At 32.0% G+C, this 23,915-nt stretch overlaps 1 protein-coding gene and 2 pseudogenes across 1 annotated transcript; 1 reads left to right on the plus strand and 2 right to left on the minus strand.

Annotated features, from left to right (window-relative positions):
• Nucleotides 1-5,191: 5,191 nt before the first annotated feature.
• LOC130975707 (CASP-like protein 2B1) lies at nt 5,192-7,255 on the minus strand (annotated as a pseudogene).
• A 3,049-nt stretch (nt 7,256-10,304) lies between these two features.
• Nucleotides 10,305-11,715, minus strand: LOC130975284 (uncharacterized; annotated as a pseudogene).
• Nucleotides 11,716-16,185: 4,470 nt separating this feature from the next.
• LOC130975282 (malate synthase, glyoxysomal-like) lies at nt 16,186-21,762 on the plus strand. The gene is made up of 5 exons (XM_057900100.1): nt 16,186-16,624; nt 18,281-18,718; nt 19,539-19,864; nt 19,959-20,289; nt 20,835-21,762. Exons 2-5 carry the CDS (start codon nt 18,329-18,331, stop codon nt 21,489-21,491), a joined length of 1,704 nt encoding a protein of 567 aa, XP_057756083.1. The 5' UTR covers nt 16,186-16,624; nt 18,281-18,328; the 3' UTR covers nt 21,492-21,762.
• Nucleotides 21,763-23,915: the final 2,153 nt, after the last annotated feature.

The following is a 23,915-nucleotide window of genomic DNA, read 5'->3' on the forward strand; positions in this document are numbered from 1 at the left end:
TTCTGGTGAGATATTTTCTTGTGAACATAATTCTTCTTCCTTCCATAATTTTTCTTGTTACTAAAACCTTGCCATTTACCTCTTCTGGCGTAATGATTTGCCGCATTCGTTTCAGGAAATGGGGCGGCACTAGCTGGGCGTGCTTCATGATTTTTTAAAAACAACTCATTGTTGCGTTCAGCAACAAGAAGGCAAGAAATTAACTCAAAATATTTTTTAAATCTTTTTTCTCGATACTGCTGCTGCAGGAGCACATTCGATGCATGGAAGGTCGAGAAAATTTTCTCTAACATGTCATTATCAGTTATCTTTTTCCCACATAATTTTATTCGTGAGGTGATTCAAAACATTGCTGAATTATATTTATTTATGGATTTAAAATCCTATAAATGCAAGTGCGTCCATTCATATCGGGTTTGAGGAAGTATCATTGTCTTTTGAAGATTGTACCTTTCTTCAAGGTCTTTCCATAGGTCTGCATGATCTTTTAATGTGAGATATTCATTTTTCAATCCTTAGTCAAGATGACGACGAAGAAAGATCATGGCTTTGGCTTTATCCTTCTGAGATGCATTATTTTCAGTTTTAATGGCATTTCCAAGATCTATTGAATAAAGATCGATTTCAGCATCTAATATCTATGATAAATAGTTATTTCCAGATATATCCCAAGATAAAAGTTTCGACATAATAAAAATTTATTATGTGAGTTTTCCTAAAATTTTATCAAAGTATCGTACTGATAACGTGTTGTAAAATAAATAAATAAGGATAAATATAAAATAAAAAAGTAGAAGTAGAAAATTCTAATATTAATATTTATTATAATTAATATTTCAATATAATAAAAATTATATATATATATATATAGTAGCGAATATAAAAGAAAAAGAAAAGAATATTTTAGTATAAAAGAAAAATAGAGAATTTTATTGATTATGTAATTCACATACTACACCTTCTCTATTTATACGTGTAAAATTTTTTTTTTCATAACTTTTTATATCATCTATTATTAAATTTTTGAACCGCCCAAAATAATTTGACGGAAAAAATCGACATTCATATTTATCATAACACTAGGTAAATTTTTAAACAACTGACTATTTATTAACAAAAATTCGTTATCAGACTACCCTTACATATTGCTATGGATTAAGGTCGTGCGAGAATCTATGTATCTAACTAGCAGAAGACCCGTGCATTGCACGGGTTGAAAATTTCGGTTCTTCTCAATGTTTTTGGATTGTCACTTTTTAAGTTAATAAAAAGTACTTTTGTTGTTTAATTCTTAACTAAATGTAACAGATTTGTTTACTCTATCACTACTCAATACATAAGTATTTTTTCCTAACTCTTCATAGTTGCATAAGTATCATTACTTTTCAAAACATTAATTTTGATGAGCACGTCTTAGAATTGGCTATAGAAATCCTGTCTCATAGAACATTGTATCTTGTTCAACTTCATAAATTATGCAACAACAAATACAACTTAAAAATATAAACAACACAATTAAGAAGATAAACATAAATAAGAACAAAAACCAATATAATTTATGTATATAAAAAGAATTCTTTCATCGCATTAAAATTTAAGGAAGGGAGCAATTGAAATTGAACCGTATAAGATTTTATAGGGTTTTTCACGTATTACAACAAAAATATATTATTATTCAAATGCATAAAATTAAATCTTCTAACATTGAGATAAATAAGAGTCAAAATTGAGAAAAATCATCAGTAATCAAAAGAGTAAAAATTGCTTTAGTTTCATACTTGAACCTTAACAAATAATATCAAGTTTAAAAAAAATTTCATACACATACGCAAGTCGCAAATTTATTGACCTAAGATCTCAAATGCAAGTAATTATCCTAACACAATAAGAACAGAGTTATTATTATAAAATATATAGTTAAACGTATTCTACAGCAAATCAACTATTCATAAGTAAACTGTTCGAATTGAATCACAAGAGCCTGAAAAATATGATAAGTGAACGAAGTTATTAATCCACTCGAAAACAACTTATTAACTAATAATTTGATTATGCGTATAATGTTAATACAACTCCTTGTGTTTTAAAATAACAAAATTATATTGTTATGTAGATTCAAACAAATATCTATAAATTAATGTTATTCTAATATACGTTAATAATACATGGTGTCCTAAATTTTTTTTCTTGTTAAAAATTTTTATTTATAATTGTGCCATTAATATCACAATTGTGTATTTAGAGAATTGCGTATTTGACTCTCAAATTGACTCTCAAATTGACACTCAAATTGACACGAGAGAGAGCTAATAAGATCTAAATGTTTTTTAAATTACTTTATCCAATAAAAAAACAATCAATCGAATAGAAAATCATGACTGATTTTGTGGTATACACATATCCTTGTCAACACTTTAAGTATATGCCTTAGTAGGAACACTATCAAAAGAAGATAAACACATGCACCAAAAGAGGAAATTATTAATAATATGATACAACTGATAAGTGTCTTAAAATTAATCCAAAACACAAACATATAGAACAGGTAACATTTCAAAAAACTCACTAACACATAGAAATGATTAGTTTGGTGTCACAATACCAATGCTAAAATGATCAAAGATTAGTGCACATTTCCATTTAATTCCTAACAACAGTTCTTTATAACCTCATGGGTAACTATTTATAACCTCATGGGTAATACTCATGTTAAACTAAGGTAACAATGAGTATTTATAATCCGAAAAGTAAAAAATAATTTAATAAAGGAACAACTGCCAGCTGGAACATTTATTGCACTGAGAGTTAATATTTTGAAACCCTTTGAAAATCTGAGTGAACTCTATGTCTACCTAAGTCCTCACCAGAGGCCCCTGCTGCTACTCGTATAATATCTTCAATAAGTGCAAAGTTCTCCAATATATCAACATGAGCACCACTCTGGGTTCCCCTTCCTTCGAGAAGATTAGCCGGAGCAGCGTCTTCATACTCCCTTACGAACGTTTAGATGCTTGAAGGATTAAAGCGGGTTTTTTCCCGCCAGCCTCTTGCACAAATGAAACCAGCGCTTAAAACAGGAACGGTTTCATCCCAATTGGCATTATAAACTCCATCCTTTAAAAAAGAGTCCTCATCTCCACCAATTGCTGATGTGTCGATCTGAAACGGAATGTAGCATTCCGATTGGAAGGTTGACTTATAAACATAGACTCTTTACGTTGGAATCCCGACCCCATACATAGAGTAAATCTCCATATTTGGAGCATGTGGTAATCTGCAGCAGCAGGACAAAAATATAACACAAACCATAAAGAGAAGTAGTATGAATAAACTACGGATTTTAAAAGACAGCAGGATACGACATTATAGAAGATAGCAAAAGCAGGAATCTATCAATGCCCCAAACCAAGGTAATAAAATGATTAATTACGTAGTAGCTATGTGCCAACAATAGTCAAATTCTAGATTGGCAGTCTTCTTGTGTGCAACTTCTACAAAATGTTTACTAAAGCAATTAAGTATAGGATCTCACCTTGTTTCTAAGGGGTTAGACCAATATTTGTAATGCTTGTATTTTGGGTCATCCAAATTATCAGCAATCCCACGAGACAGTTTTCTAATAATAATGTTTATTTAACTCATTTTGTGCACTGTAATAAACTTCATTATTTCTAAATTTATTCCAGAACTTATAGTTATATACTTTAAATACTCAAACTAATTTTAGACATTATACTTATATTATTGCTGTAGCTTTTTCCAACAACAAATTGAAGAAAAGAAAGACCCAATAGAGCAAGGGTCCCAATAAATGAATACATCATAAGAAAACTTAAATAAATCTAATGCCTACTAACCTGTCGAAGCTATTGGATCACCTCACAATTGCCATAATGAAAGCAAAAAGACATCTCCATGACCACAAATCTAGCTTTTCAATTTGACCCATATTCCAATCAGCAATCACTCCCACAAATCATCTCCCTCCCTAAATCCTACCCTAAATCAAGTGTGTATGAGTATTAATAGCTCAATAGTTCAGTGTACATTATAGAAAATTGAGTATTAAAATCAACGGAAAATTACAAAACTCATATTTAAAACACGCAAACCCTAATGGGAAATCAGGAACACAATTGCAAACTCTAATAAAATCACTGCATACTGAAAACGAAGAACCTAACAGAAAATCGAAAAAGAATCTCTCTTCATGAAGACAGAGTTCAGAAAAAGAATCAAAATTATTCAAAGCTACTATGAATTACATATTAGAAAACCAAATCCAATCTGATGCCTACAATTTCTAGGATATTAAGGGAGCATTTGAAGTGTTTTTATATGGATTGTATATAGATCTTATTATGTGTCTCACTTTCATTTGTGTTTTTTTTCACATGCTTCTGTTCCAATTGCTGCTAGAACCAAAAAATTAGCCAGGTTTTAACTAACAAACCTAAAAGAAGTATGCATCTATGTACAACACAGGTATATTTCTTTAATCTCCAAATAAAAATTAATCAATTAGGAAGTGAAGTAAATAAAGAGTTATCTTTATCTAACCAAAGTAATTAAGTACCTAAAATTAGCTAATTACCATACAATCAAATTAAATATCAATGAAATCCGTTAAACCTTAAAACCCAATGATAGAACAGCACAAGCAATACTAATGAATTAAGTGTTTTGCATCATCCTAATTAAGGCACTTGTTTCCTTTTTACTCTAGGAAGATCAGATACAGATAAAAAATGACAAAAATATGGCCTCATAAAAAGGGATAGTTAAGAATGAAGGCGAAATATATCAAACTTACACTGGGGGCAACAACAGGAAGGCAGAAATTATGCTTCCTGAGCAAGAGAAAAGAAAGTAATTAAGATCAATCATGATATAGTAGATACAATTGAAGTAATTAATTTATAAGAGTACTCCGTACAGAATGGAAGGTAGAAAAAATATTAGAAGTCAAGGCTCTCTGAAACACAAAATAGAGAAAACCCATCATAAAAAAGGGAAGGAATAGCAACTTGCAACAATCCAGGACGAAATCAAGACACAATTTTTCGCACTTCAACTAGGGAAAGCAAAAACAGATCGAAATAACACAATTCTTTAGGGTTTAAAGAATTTTCCACTGTTTTAACACAATAGTTTTTCGAAATTGAAATCATAAAAAGGCATAATACAACAGTTAGAAATATAAGAGATAAATAGCTCCAATCTGAAGCAAATGGTGAAAAAAAGACAGAACAACAACACTTATTAATTATAGTGTTCAACACCCAAGTAAACAGAAGGAAAAAAGATTCAGACAAGGAAAAAAGAAATAAATAAAAGAGAGAAACAAAATATGTATTTAGAAGTAAATAATCAAGAAGATAAAATACCATAAAATAAGAAAACCAGAAAAAAAATATATATTGCCACTCAGGTTATATCACTATGGACATAATGACAAATTACTTTTTTATTATGTCTTTGCATGAATTTATAACAAAAATAAATGATATTAATCAATATGGCAACAAAATGCTTGAGGAAAAAGCAAGATGTTGATGAATCTTGATAATCTTGTGTTTTGACCACAATGTATAAGACAACAAAAAAAAGTAGGATGTGATCTTTCAAATATAGAAGGGTACCTGATCAGCAGAGAAAATGGCCCAAGCTAAGGGGCTTGTTGAAGAGAACACTTCCCCTAACCAAACTCACAACACAACGGAGTCCTTGAATCAAAGAGTATACAGCAGCCAAACCATTAGCAACTACCAAGAATCTGCAAAGTTTTTTAATCCATCAAAAACTAATGAATTTGGACAACAAAACATGCAACACTTTTATTGCTAGAAATTAACATAGAACATAGATAAATAGATACTTACACCAAAGCCTTAACATCAGTGAATTTAGCTTCCTTCTCAAAGGAGAAAAACACCTTCACTTGTGAATCAGTTCCATAAGAACAGCTGCAACAACTCCAAGACCAAGAATCATAAACCTTAACACCAACTCAGCTATCTTGATCCTCTTATCCAACAATTTCAGGTTTGTGCTATGGTACATTGGAGCTGTTCCAGGACTAACACCTACACCCAAATAGCTCATTTTCTCTAGACACTAACAATGCAAAAGAAAACAATGGATATGAACACCAACCACTAAATTCTTCACCACTTAAATAGACACGGGTTTTAGTTCAACACCCAAGAAAACAGAAGAAAAAAAAGATTCAGACAAGGAAAAAAGGAATAAATAAAAGAGAAAAACAAAATATGTATTTAGAAAGTAAATGATCAAGAAGATAAAATACCATAAAAATCAGAAAACCAGAAAAAAAAAACAATAAACCAGTGAATACAATTGCATCCTATAAATACACTAACTTATTTTTACACACCTATAAACTTATTCAACAAAACTATCAAAATAGCTATAATAACTAACTTCTTTATCCATTATTAGAAGCCGAAGAAAAGCATGTTCTTCATTCTCCTCCCTATGATCAATTAAACTCCTCATTCCGATGATTCTAAGTGTTATCTTCTAACATTCCTTCCAGGGGGGTGAGATTAGAGAGGAGCTTTTTTGAATCAGTTGACACTAAGCATAGTTCATTTGTTTCATCTATCACACAAGCAGCAATACAAACAAAACCACCCAATTTTCAGAAGGAAATCAGAAGGGAATGGATAAACAGGACCAAAAACAATTACTGTTACTGGAACACAACATCTTGTATCGAAACAAAAAATCCAATTTTCAAAATAGAATCAGAAAAGAACGCCCAAACAGGGACAAAAACAAATCTTGTTAATTGAAAGGAAACTTGAGTATCAAAGTAAACAAATATCAAAGAATCTGAAATAAGTCATAACCACTACATACCTACATCACAGGAAATTCGGACTGAACAGTGAAACACGTCACATGATGGAAGGGGACAGAGAAAGGACAGGGCCGCCGTAAAAATTCCCACCTAACTTGTTGTTTCCCAAGATAAGAGAGCGGCAGAGTGACATGAAGCCTAGGCTGATTTCCTCTTGAGAACTACCACCGATCTTTAAATGAATCTGACAAATCAGACCAAAAAAATTTGTTCCCAGCATCCTTTTCCATGAACCCTAATCGCACAGGTAGCTATATCAATAAGGGTTAGGAAAAGAAAGAAACCTGAAACACCAAGATATCATAGCCAAAAACAGATCCAAGATGGGGAAGAACTGGGAATGGAGATTGAAGCTTACCAAATGAATGGATTGATGAGAGTAAGGCTTGTCAGTCAGTATCCACGCATCTACTGCTCTCAACTCTGTTCTTGCTTCTTCATCTTGATTCAATCCGTATTCTATAAAAATACTCTAACCAAATCACCTTCAATGACGTATTTGGAGACTTCATCTCTAAGAGTGATGAGATCCTCTTCGCTGAGATCCTTAGTGACCTTGTTGTCCATGCTTATATCGCAGAGAATCTTGCGAGCTCTGCTCCTTCCGATTCCATGGATGTACTGTAGCGAGAACTCAATTTTCTTGTTGTTCGGAATCTCCACTCCGCCAACTCGAGCGCACTCTATGCTTAACTCTCTCACCTGAGCACACAAACTCAAAAGTAAACAAACAAATTTCAGAAATGTAAGGTAGAGTTTGTTTTATGTTACCTTGGGAGGGTTGAGAACAGGGAAATAGACGGCTCTGGAAAGAGGTCTAGGGTTTGATATTAGGGCGAGAGAGGGAGCTATAGGCATCGCTAGCGTTTGTGCCATGCTCGAGTTGTTCTCCTTCTTTCTCTGCTGCTAAATAGAAGTAAGAGATAAATAGAAATTAAAACCAAAAAAAGCAAAATTGTCTCAACACAACTCCTCATTCCAATGTATTATATTAACATAACAACCCATAAAAGAAGCAAAAACTTTAGCATATAAAATATTAGAGCCACTAAATATATATCAGAAACCAATCTTTAACTTCAAAAAAAGCTAAAAGCTTTTTCTCTTTCTACAATCAACCGGTTCTTCTCATTTCACTCATTCTAAAATATGCATTATCTCAAAAAAAAAATATTACTAAACCACAAAAAAAAGAACAAATTAAATATAATTTATATAAATATAAGCAAGAAGAAAAATAAGTCCGGCAAGCTTCAGCTTTATATGAGGAAATTCAAATTATTAGCCTTATTATCTTCTCTAATAAGCACCCAACCCCAATCTGGTTCAACAAAATACTATCTTAATTAGGAATATGAAAGCTAATAGAATTTAATTAAGCATAAAGCAGAGTTTGTTACACACAGAAAGCATATATATAAGAGGAAATAGGAAATGTAAAAGCATATATACTCCTACTACTGCATGTGGACAGTACTCTTAATGTGAAACAGATGAAAACACATAATCGGTGGCGTTCTGAATTAAGTAATTTCCACACAGAAATTAAAATTTCACTAATTAATCAAGATCCATATTATGTATAGTTATGAGTAGTGAAATTAAGTAAAGGTGATATTGGGTCAGAGAGAGGGAGAATGAAGAGGTACGAACCAGGGATCGCTGGAATATTCGAAGAGCTTGCCTTTGGTAGAGAAGATGATGAGTGCGACTTCGGCAACGCATAGCACTGATATTTCGTTTGCCTTCTTCAGCAAACTTACCTATCTACCTATCCTCTTTAACATTGAATCTCCTTCAATCTCCTTATATTCAGTGCATTAAACCTCCTCTGAGAAAATCAATAAACACATCAATAAATTAAACTTTCTTCTTAATTAATTGAATGGTTTAAGCGAAAGGAAACTAACCAAATCGCCTTCAATGACGTATTTGGAGACTTCATCTCTAAGAGTGATGAGATCCTCTTCGCTGAGATCCTTAGTGACCGTGTTGTCCATGCTTATATCGCAGAGAATCTTGCGAGCTCTGCTCCTTCTGATTCCATGGATGTACTGTAGCGAGAACTCAATTCTCTTGTTGTTCGGAATCTCCACTCCGCCAACTCGAGCGCACTCTATGCTTAACTCTCTCACCTGAGCACAAAAATTCGAAAGTAAACAAAAAAATTTCAGAAATGTAAGGTAGAGTTTGTTTTATGTTACCTTGGGAGGGTTGAGAACAGGGAAATAGACAGCTCTGGAAAGAGGTCTGGAGTTTGAGATTAGGGCGAGAGAGGGAGCTATAGGCATCGCTAGCGTTTGTGCCATGCTCGAGTTGTTCTTCTTCTTTCTCTGCTGCTAAATAGAAGAGATAAATAGAAATTAAAACCAAAAGAAGCAAAATTGTCTCAACACAACTCCTCATTCCAATGTATTATATTAACATAACAACCCATAAAAGAAGCAAAAACTTTAGCATATAAAATATTAGAACCACTAAATATATATCAGAAACCAATCTTTAACTTCAAAAAAAGCTAAAAGCTTTTTCTCTTTCTACAATCAACCGGTTCTTCTCATTTCACTCATTCTAAAATATGCATTATCTCAAAAAAAAAATATTACTAAACCACAAAAAAAAGAACAAATTAAATATAATTTATATAAATATAAGCAAGAAGAAAAATAAGTCCGGCAAGCTTCAGCTTTATATGAGGAAATTCAAATTATTAGCCTTATTATCTTCTCTAATAAGCACCCAACCCCAATCTGGTTCAACAAAATACTATCTCAATTAGGAATGTGAAAGCTAATCAAATTTAATTAAGCATAAAGCAGAGTTTGTTACCCACAGAAAGCATATATATAAGAGGAAATAGGAAATGTAAAAGCATATATACTCCTACTACTGATATTTCGTTTGCCTTCAATCTCCATATATTCAGCACATTAAACCTCCTCTGAGAAAATCAATAAACACATCAATAAATTAAACTTTCTTCTTAATTAATTGAATGGTTTAAGCGAAAAGAAACTAACCAAATCGCTTTCAATGACGTATTTGGAGACTTCATCTCAGAGTGATGAGATCCTCTTCGCTGAGATCCTTAGTAACCTTGTTGTCCATGCTTATATCGCAGAGAATCTTGCGATCTCTGCTCCTTCCGATTCCATGGATGTACTGTAGCGAGAACTCAATTCTCTTGTTGTTCGGAATCTCCACTCCGCCAACTCGAGCGAATTCTATGCTTAACTCTCTCACCTGAGCACACAAATTCGAAGAAAAATATAAGCAATAAGAAAAATTATTTATAAATCTAATTTATATAAATATAAGCAAGAAGAAAAATTATTTAACTTAATTTTCTTGTAGACGTTCTGAACTCATTTCTGTTTCCCTAACTGCGATGCAATCTCAGATCAAAATCCAGCTGGATACTCAATTAATCTCTTATCAATTTTACTCTTATCAAACAAATCCTAATAGACTATTTTGTCTTGCAATCTATATATCCATATGGAAGGTTGTAATTCTGTACCGGTGGCGTAAGTACTGAAGGCAACTCCATGTAGCATATGAACCCATTGAGACTCCAATGACATAGAACTGTGGTCCTAACTCTAACTGATCAGCAGATATATGCCTAGTTCATCTATTAGTTCCTGTATATATGTATATATACACGTTGAGTAACCTTATTCAGCATATGAATATCGTAATTGTATAGTACTACTATTCTGTTTAAGTTGAAAGGGAATGAGTAATTGTACTTGGGGTGCGAGAAAGTTCATCTCTTTGGAGCTTCCAAAACCATGGACAATAATGATCTTGTACTTTGCCACATCCTTAGAAACCCCTCTCAAGATAAGCCAGGTGCCTCCCATCTGAGTTTAATTCTTGGTGAAATCATAGCAAAATCATCTTGGTTTGGAGAAACAACCTTAGTCCCCTGAAACAAAAACCCAACAACATATATAATATTGAAACCATTAAGAATGAACAAATCTTATCAGTGTTTACCTGACAGAAACCTCTGCAGAGTTGTTTTGTCTGAGATTGTGATGGTTTCTTATCACTGAACAATAGTTTAAGGTGATGTCCGAATCTTTTCATCTGTTCTTGATGACTTAGTAGATCCAAGCTATGCTTTTTATTTCTGTGTGCACATCAAATATGAATGGAATGAAAACTGAATTTCGTTCATTTCGTTTGTTTAAATCAGAGAAAATCAAACAAAAGCAATCGGATCGTGGAATTCATGAATTGTTGCGATATGATGAAGGAAAAGGAACAAAAAGTAGACCTTTTGACAACGAAGAGGGATCCCTCGACGTCCTTGCGGCTCTGCAAACGGTAATCGCAGAAAGAAGAGAGAGAAAGCGTTAGAGAGAGAGATAGAGAATGGAATAAATGAAACGAAGGAGATTATAAAGGAACGAACCCATTGTGAGAGGTCGATGTTGAACTCGTAGAAGGTGACGTGTGCAGCGGTGATGAGGATTTCCTCGACGAAGGGATCGATGCGCTGAAGATCAGTGAGGTTGAGGAGCTTGATGCTGTGCTGGTCGAGATTGGGATGAGCTTCCCGTTCTGAGACATTATGGAACCGCAAACACAAACCCTAGAATTTTGCGGGTTGGGTTTCGGCTTTTGATGTGTTCTATGCCTGAGAGTGAAAATGGAAAAGGGGGCAGGGTTTAGGGTTTGAAACAGCGGGTTCTGCTGGCTTTTACCGGGAAGAAGGAGATCCATAGAGAAATTGATACACTGACACGATGAAGGAAGGAGGAGAGACAGAGAGTGAGAAGCTTAGAAGGGAGAGAGAAGGAGCAACGTAGAAACAGAGAGAATAGAATAACCTTTACCTTTAACAATCTATTCTTCATTATTTTATTTCAAAATAACATGAGGGCGACACCTGGCTTCATGAGCCACGGCAATTATACAAGTAGTAGATATATATAGTTCAAACTTAAATAGAATCCATATAAGATTAACTTGCTCTGTTAATTGGGAAATAAAAAATCATTGTGTTCCAATTCTTCAGCTTCTCAGTAGATGAGTACTAACAGTTGATAAATCCAAAAAATTTTGTTAGTGACAATAAAATATGTATAGTATGTTAACAATTTTATAATAAAAATATTATATATATATATAATTAATTATTAAATTATTTATTATATATTAATATATTTTTAATATATATTTTATATTTTATATTTTATACAAGTAATTTTTTTGTGTATATATAATATAGTTGTTATAATTATATTTGATTATTATAAAATATGATTAATGTTTAAAATATTTAATTAATAAATTAAAACAGTAAAATAATAATTTAAATAATAATATATAATTTAAAATTTAAATTTTAAATTTTATATTTTAAAAAATTAAATATTTTTTAGTAATACAATTGAAATATTATTAAATAATTATTTAAAAATTTGTCTCACATATAATTCATTTTTAATAATATTTATAGTTAAAGAATTCTTTTAATTAATGTATATTATAAAAACAACTAAAGCTAATTTAAAAAAATACCGATAAATAAATAATATTTTTTGAATTAATTTTTAATAAAAAATATTAATTTCATTCAAATTTAAAAATTAATTATTATAATATATATTTAATATGAAATTCTCTCACTATTAAATATTAAAATAAAATTAAATAAAAAATTATTATAGAATTAAATTTATTAATTTAATAAAAACAAATAAATATTATCATAATGTATTACTGAAGAAAATTTCAAATTGTACTTTCCCCCACAAGTAGAACCGTCCCTGACTGCTAACACTAGCAGACGATGTGATCAAGTTCTTGCGTGCTTTTACTAAAAACTAAAAAGGGACGATAGCGACTATAAATAGTGCGACCTTTGTAAGTATTTTCCAAAATACTTCGTTTGCCAAATTTTTTATTTGAGTGAGAATAGTCGCCGGAGCTTGAAAAAAAATTTGAAGGAGCAAAAAATTTTAATAAAAAATTATATAATAATATTTATATTAAAATAAAATTTATAAATATAATTATTTTATTTTAAAATTTATTATTAACATGTAAAATTATATATAATTAAAATTAACAAAAAATAATTTTGATCTTTGATTAATAAAAAATTTGTTTAGGTTAATAAGTCAATTTAATTTTAAATAAAAAATTAATTTAAAAAAATCAGTTTGTACATAAAAAATTAGTTTTTGCACATAAATTTTTATTTAAAAAATTAATATTTTATCTAAAAATAGAATTTTTTAAAATTAATTTTTTATTTAAATTATATAAAATTAATTATAATTTATAAATTATTTTTTAATATTTTAAAAAATTAATTTTATTTTTGATAATATTTATCTCTCAAAAATTTTAAGATGACTTATTTTTATTATTATTTTTATTACAAATTAAATAATATAATACAACAAAACAAAGTCTTAAATTTTTAATAAAATAAAAATATCAAAATTTATTAATGTAAACAATGTTATACTATAATAGCATTAAATTTATAAAATTGATTTAAAAATAAAATAATAACTTTTTATTAATAACTGATATTACTATCATTTGTATTATAATTTTTATTATTTTAATAATAAAAAATACATAAAACTATATGAAAAATTAAATATAATTTAGTGTTAATTTTATAATAATATTTAATTTATAAAATTAATTTAAAAATATGTTATTTGTTATTGATTTAAAAATATGTCATTTATTATATTAAATAGAGAAAATAAAAAATTTAAAAAAATAATAAAAATAGACATAAAACTCAAATACATAAATTAAAAGTATATTAATTTAATTAAATAAACTAATTTTATTTTTTTAAAATAAAATTATTAATAAATTTACAAATATTTTGGAGGGTCATGACTCCTTTTACTTACACAAAGTTCCGCCGCTGAGTGAGAGGGAGAGTAGAGCAGCTGAAGAGATATGAAAGAGAGGAGAAGAAGAGTAATAAAAAAAATGTCGCATAATAATAATATTAAATTATTAATAGACTAAATAACGACATGGACATATACATTGTGGATTATCTAAGTAAGCATGTTGCCAGGTTGATAGTTTATAATTTTTTTATTTTCTTAATTATGAAAATTAATTTTTTATATTTATTTTTGTTTAAGTTAGTATAAATATAAACTTGCATTGTTTATGGATGTTAGTATTAATTTTTAGCGGTCAAGATGATTAAGATTTAAATTTAACATGTATTTATTTAGATTAAGGGATAAGTTTGTTTAAATTAGTATAGATATACACTTAATATATGTTAGCTTTAATTTTTAGTTGTAAAAGATGATACCGATTTAAATTTAAAATTTATTTATTTAAATTAGTGGAATGAAAAATAAATTAATAAAAGTTATTTAGTATACATTTATTTAGTTTTTTTAATTTATTTTCTTAAAATTAGACTTATTAATTTTATTACGAGTGTGTATATATTATATTATTATCAAGGAAAGCGGAATTTATATACTGTTTTCCCGGACAACAACAGCAAAATTTGAAAGAGAATTATGTGCTATTTTTATTGTTAGCACCAACGCAAACATTATAAATTCCGTTTTTATTTTTTGTGCCAGCGAACTTATAACTAATATTTAAAACAGTAAAATTATATAATCGATTATTTGAGTAAATAATTAATTTATTTTATTTAGATAAAAATTTATAAAATAATCATATTTTATCTTCTCAAATAAAAAATTAAAAAGATTTAATTCCTACAAAACAACGAACAAATTAAGTGATTAATATTTTTTTAAATTTATATTGCATTGAGATAATATTTAGTTAATTTTTATTTTTTATTAAAATATTAGTCTTTAGTATTTTTTTAAAAATACTACTAATAGAACTTGTTGCTGATTATTGGATAAATAAATTGTCAAATAATCAATGAATATTTCATATTATTCTAACGACTATATTCTAATAAAGTTTATAGCTTTCTATTTTTTTTAAACAAATACTCGTACAAAATAATACTATATACCTAAATCTTTTTATTTATTAAATTTAATTAAATTAATTTAATATAATAAAAATTAATTATGATTAATATTATTTCAAAACTTAGTATTTAATTTAGTTAAATTTAGTTCATAAAAAAATTTAAATACATAATATTACTCCTACATAAATATAGGAAATAGTAATGCTTTTAGAAGACACAAATTTTGATATACATCAGGTTGATATTCATTCTGTCAAATTTTGGTATAATTTTTATTCATTACTTAAATATTATTTTCACCATTAAATCAAATATTAAAAAATAATAATCGCCTTATTTATCAAGTTCATTAAATCAAATATTAATAAAAATAATTTTTTATAAAATATACAAATAGACTAAAAAATTTAGATATAAAATAATATAAATAATATGTCTTAATATAGTAATTTTTAATATTTTTAAAATTGTAAAAAATATACAAATTAGACCGTTTAAAAAATATATAAATTGGACCGTTTAATTTGTGTTTAAAAAATTAAAAAATTTGGAATATACAAATCGGACCGTCTAATTTCTATACCTCAATTTTTAAAATTTTTTTAACACAAATTAGACGGTCCAATTTTTGTACTTATACCAATCAAATTAGACAGTCTAAATTTTTGTACTTTTAATAATATTAAACTACTCTTCTATACTAGCCTATGACAACAATAAAGAAGTCTTGTGGTCCACAAATTCGGCCCAACAGAATACATAAATTCAGTTCTAATTTTAGTTTTTATTATTTTATCTTATATTATCTTTATGTTATCTTCTCTTTTTATCTTATCTTTACTTTTATCTTTCATAGGACAATACTTTATATATATTTAGTTTACCTTCGTAGTTTACAACACTACACTTCAATTCAATTCAAATTTATCAACAATCAATAAAAGTTTGCATCTTTTCTTTTCCTATTTTTTCACAATTTTATCAAACAAATCAGACGATTCAATTTCTACCTTTTTAATTATACGGTTCTATATTTAAAAATGACACTCCAATAATTTACATTTTAAAAAAATTTCATTACCATTTCAATATCAAAAACAAAAAAATGTATACAAATCAATGTTCTGAAAACCGGTTCGAACCGGCCGGTCGAACCGGGAACCGCTGTTAAATACGGTTCGGACAGATAGTAAAACCGCCAGTTTTAAAAACCGGAGTTAAACCGCCAAACCGGACGGGAACCGGTCGGTCGAACCGAACCGTGACCCGGCCGGTTTTTTAAATTTGGGCAAAACGTTGCGTTTTGCATGCTGAGAGTGAAAGGGCCAAAAGAGAACCCTAGTCACCCAGAGGCACAGACCCACTCCTCTCCTCTCCTCTCGAGCCTCAGCCTCCACTCTCACCTCTCACGTCTCCAGTCTGACTCACCTCAAGCTTCCGGCGCAACTTCCGTCGAGCCACCGCCGCCGTCACAACTTCCGTTGTGCTAACGTCAGCTAGCTCTATTCGCGCGCAGCCACGAACCGTCACGAAGTCAGCCTTCGAAAATCGCAGCCACCGCAGGGAAGGAGGGAGCCTCTGCTGCGTCGCCGTCGTGCCTCCATCGCTGCCAATCCATCATCGCCGCTGCTAGGGTTTGTTGGAGCTGCGCAAAGCCATCGTCGTCGCTGTCACGTGAGGAAGGAAGCATGAGAGACCAAAGCTGCGAGAGAGGAGAAGTCACCCCCGCCGAAAGCCGCTGCTGAAGACTCCATGATAAAAGCGTACTTGATTTTCTGGATTTAGAGTTATTTTTTATTGAATTTCTGGATTTGAATTTTGAATTCGTGCTTGATCTGCAATTTCTGTCTAATTCTTCATATTGTTGTTGTGGTTGGAATTCAAAATTGAAATCTGATTCTTCTTCTTCGTCAATTTCATATTCTGGATTTGTTGACTTGTGAACTGATCTTGTGAAATTGAATTTGTGATCTGTTGTTGGATTTGTTGCTAAATTGCTTGTTGAATCTGAATTTGCATTGATTTCGGCCTTTCTTTTTTCTTGAATTTCTGTTGATGCTGCTGCGAGTCTTGTTCTGTTGATAGCTGAGATTTGGTTGCCGTTGTTGCCTTAGTCTAGCTTTAATCTCTTCCCACTCAATTTTCCAGCAGAGCGCCTTCCATAACTGAAACCATCTTAGAGTTTTTCCTTTCAAACCTCTTTCCACCTCTATGAATCTCTGCTCCTCAGGTGTCCATCCATAACCATCTTTCCCATTGAATATTGGAAATGTATTTTCAGATTGTTGAGTTATTTGTTTTTCCGTGAAAAATGGAAGAAACCTCTCGGCGGGAGCACTAATGTTAGAACTCCTTCCATGAATTAGGGAGAGAAACTCCAAATTGAACCAAGTTCAATATCAATTCATTAATTCCTTTAATACATTGATAAAAGTCTCTTATCTATATTCTTTAAAGACTAAGTAATTCTATTGGGCATAACTAGTACCCTTCCTAATATTATTAAATAGTAACATGTAGTGGCCACATGAATATCTGAAGTATGCAAAATCAGCAGAGGATGCTGTTGCTGATGTTCTCAGAGCAGGTGTTTTATGAATAACAGATTGATGGTTAATTGAATTCAATTTTTGTGCTGTTGAATAAGGCAAGGGATTATGAATATGAATGAATGTGATAAAATTGTGAATATGAATAAATATGATTGATGACAAACTTGGATGTTGGCATTTTATGTTTAGTTGGTTCTTTTTGTTATTTGACTTGAGTTTGTATTTGAATGAGATCATAACATTCTGGTTTTATTTTGGATGATATTTTAAAGTTTATATTAAACTATAATTATGTTTTAATGTATTTATTTATTTATATTTTATTTATTATTTTATTATAAAACGGTTTTTTCGGTTCAACCACGGTCGAACCGGTTGAACCTATGAACCAGTAAACCAGTAACGAGAACGGTTCGATGACCGGTTCGGTTTTCAGAACCTTGATACAAATACAAACAAGTGAAACAACACATTCTATTAAAATAAATAAATAAAAAATAAATCATTCAAATATATATTGGTACAAAGCTAATTATCGGCATGGGGTATCTGAAGAGATTGCATGACTATATTTGCTCAAGGGATAAAGTCTATCATGGGATAAGAGTGTGGTGTTGTTGAATTTTGTGCCCTCATTGAGAAGTGTGATAGGTTACGCCATTGATGATGTGGGTGACATTTGTCTTGTAGAATTTGAGATAATTCATTTCCTATTTTGTATCGGTTTGTATGATGACTCTGATTGTTTTCGTAACATTACCTATCCAACTTGCTCCCGTTTCTCTATTGGCTCTATAAATTCTAACTAGCCCTTCCCCTCAAGACACATTCCATATTTTCATACAAGAACCAATACTATTACTATAGGCACGTAGAAGGGGAAACAAAGGTTAATAAAACAAAAAAAGGAAAGGGATGGATACTGGAACCTATGGATATCCCAAACAAGGAGTGAAAAAGATTGATCCGTCCTATGATGTTCCAGAAGGAGTGGACATTCGGGGAAGATATGATGAGGAGTTTGCAAAAATCCTCACAAAGGATGCTCTGAAGTTTGTTGCTGAGTTGCAACGTGAGTTCAGGAGCCATATAAGGTATGCTCTGGAGTGCAGAAAAGAGGCAAAGAGGAGGTACAATGAAGGGGCTCTGCCGGGGTTCGATCCGGCAACGAGGTACATAAGGGAAGGGGAGTGGGTGTGTGCACCGGTTCCACCGGCTGTGGCTGATAGGAAGGTAGAGATCACAGGACCTGTGGAGAGGAAGATGGTTATCAATGCTCTCAACTCTGGAGCTAAAGTCTTTATGGTTAGTACTAATTACCAACACATCTTTATGCGCATTTGCAGTGTTTTACGATGGGGTATCCATTTTACATGGAATAAAATGTGTCGACTCATTCATTATTTACTATTGGATTGGATTTCAGTAGAGTCTATATTCTATTCATTGAAAGATAATGGATAAGTCAACAATATTGTATATCTAAAATGAATGAATTAGTGAAGAAATTAATTAAATGATAAAATGAGAGATAAATCAATAATCATCATTGAATTTGTAATTCTTATCATGTAAACTCTATTATCTTAATTTAAAACTGATTAATATTTCACTTTATTATTTTATTAATTCTCTCCCTTTGAGGAGTTTGATCCAAAATCAATATATCAAACATTTATTTAGTACTTCCTTTTAAAAAAAAAAAAACACTATACTATACGTAAATTGTATAATCGTCACTCCACGCATGCTCTTACAAAAAAGAATTTTTTTTTACCAGTACACTTGATTTTTAGATATTTTAGGAGTTATGAAGATGGGCCAGGATAATGATTAAGAGGAGATATTCCTATCTTATAAGAGATGTGAAGTGATAGAAACTAACAACTCTTGTGATTTGTAATTATCAATTAATCATTATTAGTATTTTTAATAGTGTGAAAATTTATATAATATAAATTATTTATTTTTTTTTATTAAATAATGATTAAATTTTAATAAATGTGCTCGTCCCTAGACTTTCTCATAAGAGATTGTGTTTATGTTGGGGTGATGTTCAAATAACATTTCAGATTTGGAACCAAAACAATGAAAAGTTGCTGTTTGTTAAAATTTCGATTTGTAGGCTGATTTTGAAGATGCACTCTCACCAAGCTGGGAGAATCTTATGAGGGGTCAAGTGAACTTGAAGGATGCAGTGGCTGGGACTATAACCTTCAACGACAAAGCCAGGAACAAGGTTTACAAGCTCAACGATCAGACAGCTAAGCTTTTTGTCAGACCAAGAGGTTGGCACCTACCCGAGGCCCATATTTTCATTGATGGTGAACCAGCAACCGGTTGCCTTGTTGATTTCGGCCTCTACTTCTACCACAATCATGCACCGTTCCGCCAGACTCAGGGTGCAGGCTTTGGCCCTTTCTTCTATCTTCCAAAAATGGAGCACTCAAGGTAAAGAACAAAGCTAGCTCTAGCTGAAAGCTAGAGATTTTATGTTTAGGAGTTTATATAGAATACAATCAAACAAGTAATTTGTGATTGACAGGGAAGCTAAGATATGGAATAATGTGTTTGAGAGGGCAGAGAAGATGGCAGGCATAGAAAGGGGAAGCATACGGGCCACTGTTCTGATTGAAACACTTCCTGCTGTGTTTCAAATGAACGAAATTCTGTATGAGCTGAGGGACCACTCCGTTGGTCTCAACTGTGGCCGTTGGGATTACATTTTCAGTTATGTCAAGACCTTCCAAGCTCACCCGGATCGGCTGCTCCCGGACAGGGTTCTTGTTGGCATGACTCAGCACTTCATGAAGAGCTACTCTGACCTTCTCATCCGGACGTGTCATAGGCGTGGCGTGCATGCTATGGGAGGCATGGTATGTATATGTGATAAATTTGGGAGAAAATGGTAATGTCACTCTTTTTCTATAATGTCACTCCATACATACTTTTGCATTGTATGTTTGCATGTTTGCATGAATTTGTAGAAAAAATGAAGGAATAAAAATAGAAATGACAATATCCATTCTCTGAATTTGGTTCACTACAAGAATAAGTTCTCCAATGTCAAACTTGCATATGGCTTTAACAAACATGTTTTCATTGCTTGGACAGGAAAATAAGATGATGGCATTGAAATCAAAGTATAACATGTTAAGTTCACATGAAATTTTGAAGCTGACCAGAGTTTACTACTATGCAGCATTCTTAATTTCTAGTGGTAGTTCTAACTTTTAAGTGAAGGGTATATGGACTATATAATTTAGATGCTAACTGACTAGTATCAAATTGAACATTAAGGATAACAATCACAAGGCTAGATTGAAAATTTAGCTGGAACTGTTTAAACCAAATTGAGGCAAGCCATACATGAAGGTGGTTTTTTGTTGAAAATGTTTCTTAAGTTTATATTCTTTACCAGGCAGCTCAAATTCCAATTAGAGATGATCCAGCTGCTAATGAGGCAGCACTGGAACTGGTAAGGAAGGACAAACTAAGAGAAGTAAAGGCAGGGCACGACGGAACATGGGCAGCACACCCCGGTCTGATACCAGCCTGCGTGGAGGTTTTTAACAACAACATGGGCAATGCTCCTAATCAGATCAAGGACGCGAAGCGCGATGATGCTGCAAGCATAACTGAAGAAGACCTCTTGCAAATACCTAGAGGTGTACGTACAATGGATGGTCTCCGCTTGAATACACGTGTCGGTATTCAGTATGTGGCGGCATGGCTCACTGGATCTGGTTCAGTTCCTCTTTACAACCTCATGGAAGATGCTGCCACTGCTGAGATTAGCAGGGTGCAGAACTGGCAGTGGATCAAGTATGGAGTGGAGTTGGATGGGGATGGACTCGGAGTAAGAGTGAGCAAGGAGCTCTTCAGCCGAGTGGTTGAGGAAGAGATGGCTAGGATTGAAAGTGAGGTGGGAAAAGATAAATTCAAGAAGGGAATGTATAAGGAGGCTTGCAAGATCTTCAAAAGGCAGTGCACTGCTCCAACACTGGATGATTTTCTGACCCTGAATGCCTACAATTACATAGTCATACAACACCCCAAGGGACCAGCAAAGCTTTGAATTTTGAAATGCTTCATTATGTCTAATAGTTTGCTGTTAGTTTGGATGGTGTCTTATACTCTTATGTAAGACGTTAATTCAGTCTTTATATTTTCATTATATTTATGTACACAAGAAACCGGCTCCACCTAGTGGGATAAGGTTTTGTTGTTTTATCATGTACACAAGAAAAGGAGGAGAAGGGAAAGTTGAGGTGTTGCTATTTTAAATAAAGATGGAACATTGCTATCTGCTTGAGCAGAAATTAAGCCCCGTAACCAAGATTAGTTATGAGTCTCACCATATCAGTCTTCTGCAACCTAGTTTTAGAACGATAACTCCAAGATTTTCTTCCTCGTGGATTCAGTAAGGGGAGAGGAGCAAGTCATGAGCCAATATAATGGTTAGTTAAAATTTTCATTAATTAGATAGGAGTTGGTTTAAAACTTACACCCAATCAAAAGCCAACCCAAAAATAGAAGCTTCTGGATAAGATTCTACAGCTTCAATAACAGTATGTTCATGCATTTTCTAAATCAATTATTCTTCATATACAAGTTATTTACACATACAAGTCATTTACATTCATGCGACCTGCCAAGTTCTTCTCCTCCTCCTCCTTCTTCTTCTTCTCTTTACACTTCGTCATCTTCTTCTTCTTCTCTTTTTTTTTTCTCTTTTGTTATAGTCATCTTCTTCTTCTTACACCTCTTCCTCCTCCTCCTCCTCCTTTTTTCATTGGACTTTTTTATTCTTATTCATTTTTCTCCTTCTCGTTCATCATCTTCATCATCATGATCATCATTGTTATAGCATCGTCGTCGTCTTATATGTATCGTCGTTATCGTTATTGTTATCGTTATCGTAGAAATTTTGCTATATTAATAACGTTGCCTGATCCAAAATTTGCCATAAAATTTTCTCAATTTGTGTAGTTACAGCAAATTTCAGGGTAAAACTAAGATATTTAGGTGTATTTAAGAATTTTCGATGAATTTGTACTGATAAATTCTGCATAATTCGAAACTCTTCTTCTTCCTCCTCCTCGTCTTCTAATGCTTCTTTTTTTATCATCATCACCATCTTCTTCCTTTTTTTTTCTTATTCATCTTTCTTTTCTTGTTTTACATTTTCAACTTTCTTCTTGTTTTACTCTTTCTTAATAAGAATAAAAGAAAAAAAAATCAAATAAAAAAGAAGAAACACATAATGCTGCAAAATTACTTGGAAGATGATGAACCTACATTCATTCAACTAAAAGAAAAACAGAAATAAGGAAAAAAAGAAGAAAAAAATACAGCATTAGAGAAAATATTTTTGTGTAGTTGCAGTAAATTTCGCGGTAAAACTAAGATATTTAGGTGTATTGTTTAAAAATTTTCGGTGGATTTGTACTGATAAATTCTGCATAATTCAAAACTCTTCCTCTTTCTCCTCTTCATCTTCTTCTGCTTCTTATTCATCTTTTCCTTCTTATTTTACCTTCTAAAAAATATATAGAGTACTGCAAAATCAATAGAAAGAGGAGGAAAAAAGTGCAGCAACAAAGTGTTACATATCCTGGAGAGAGAGAGAGAGAGAGAGAGAGAGAGAGAGAGAGAGAGAGAGAGAGAGAGAGAGAGAGAGAGAGAGAGAGAGAGAGAGAAAATGCTGAGTCAGTAGCAAAGGCAGCTTAAAAAGGAAAGAAAATAATCCCTTTACCTTATCATTAATCTAGAAGAAGCAATAAAGAAAAGAGAGGAATAATAAGGCAGGAGAAATGTGTAATCATATGAGTTGAATGCTAATTATGATAATTAATTTAGGGAATGCAATAAAAGAAGGAGCTGATTAGGTGAGAGGTAGGAAAAGATTTGGAAAGGTCTAGGTTAGGAGAGAAGAGAACTCTCGAAATTCTTCTATTATCTTTTACTATTCTATTGTATTTCTGTATTTCTATTAAAATAAATACCAGTGTAACAACTGGTATCAGAGCACCGATCTTAGGTGTTCTATGCATGGTTTCCACGCGAGCTGCCATGAAGTCGAGGTTGGAAGTTTTGGAGAAGCAAATGGAGGAGATGAGGGAGGCCAGAATCGTTCATTGGAAACTCAAAACCGATCATTTGAACTCTTATCCACCAACCTACTAAGACAGGTGAGGAAAATGCTTTCACAACAACACCATGACCAGGGAAGAAACGTGGCTGAAGGGAGAAACAAGGGAGATGGAGAAGGTTCAGAAGGCAGAGGTGGCGGCAATAATGAAGGTGAAACAGAATAAAGGAGATTTGAGCCTACCAGGAAGCTTGACATTCCCATCTTCTCGGGAGATGATGTAAATGGCTGGCTGGTGAGATGGAAAGGTATTTTCGTATCACCCAGGTGGCTCTGGCAGAAGAATGGACTTTGTCACTCTTGCTTTGGAGGGAGAGGATCTCGCATGGATGGAGTGGTGGGAAGAAT

Source organism: Arachis stenosperma, chromosome 4, assembly GCF_014773155.1.
Source record: "Arachis stenosperma cultivar V10309 chromosome 4, arast.V10309.gnm1.PFL2, whole genome shotgun sequence".
In the NCBI taxonomy this organism is placed as follows: Eukaryota; Viridiplantae; Streptophyta; class Magnoliopsida; order Fabales; family Fabaceae; genus Arachis; species Arachis stenosperma.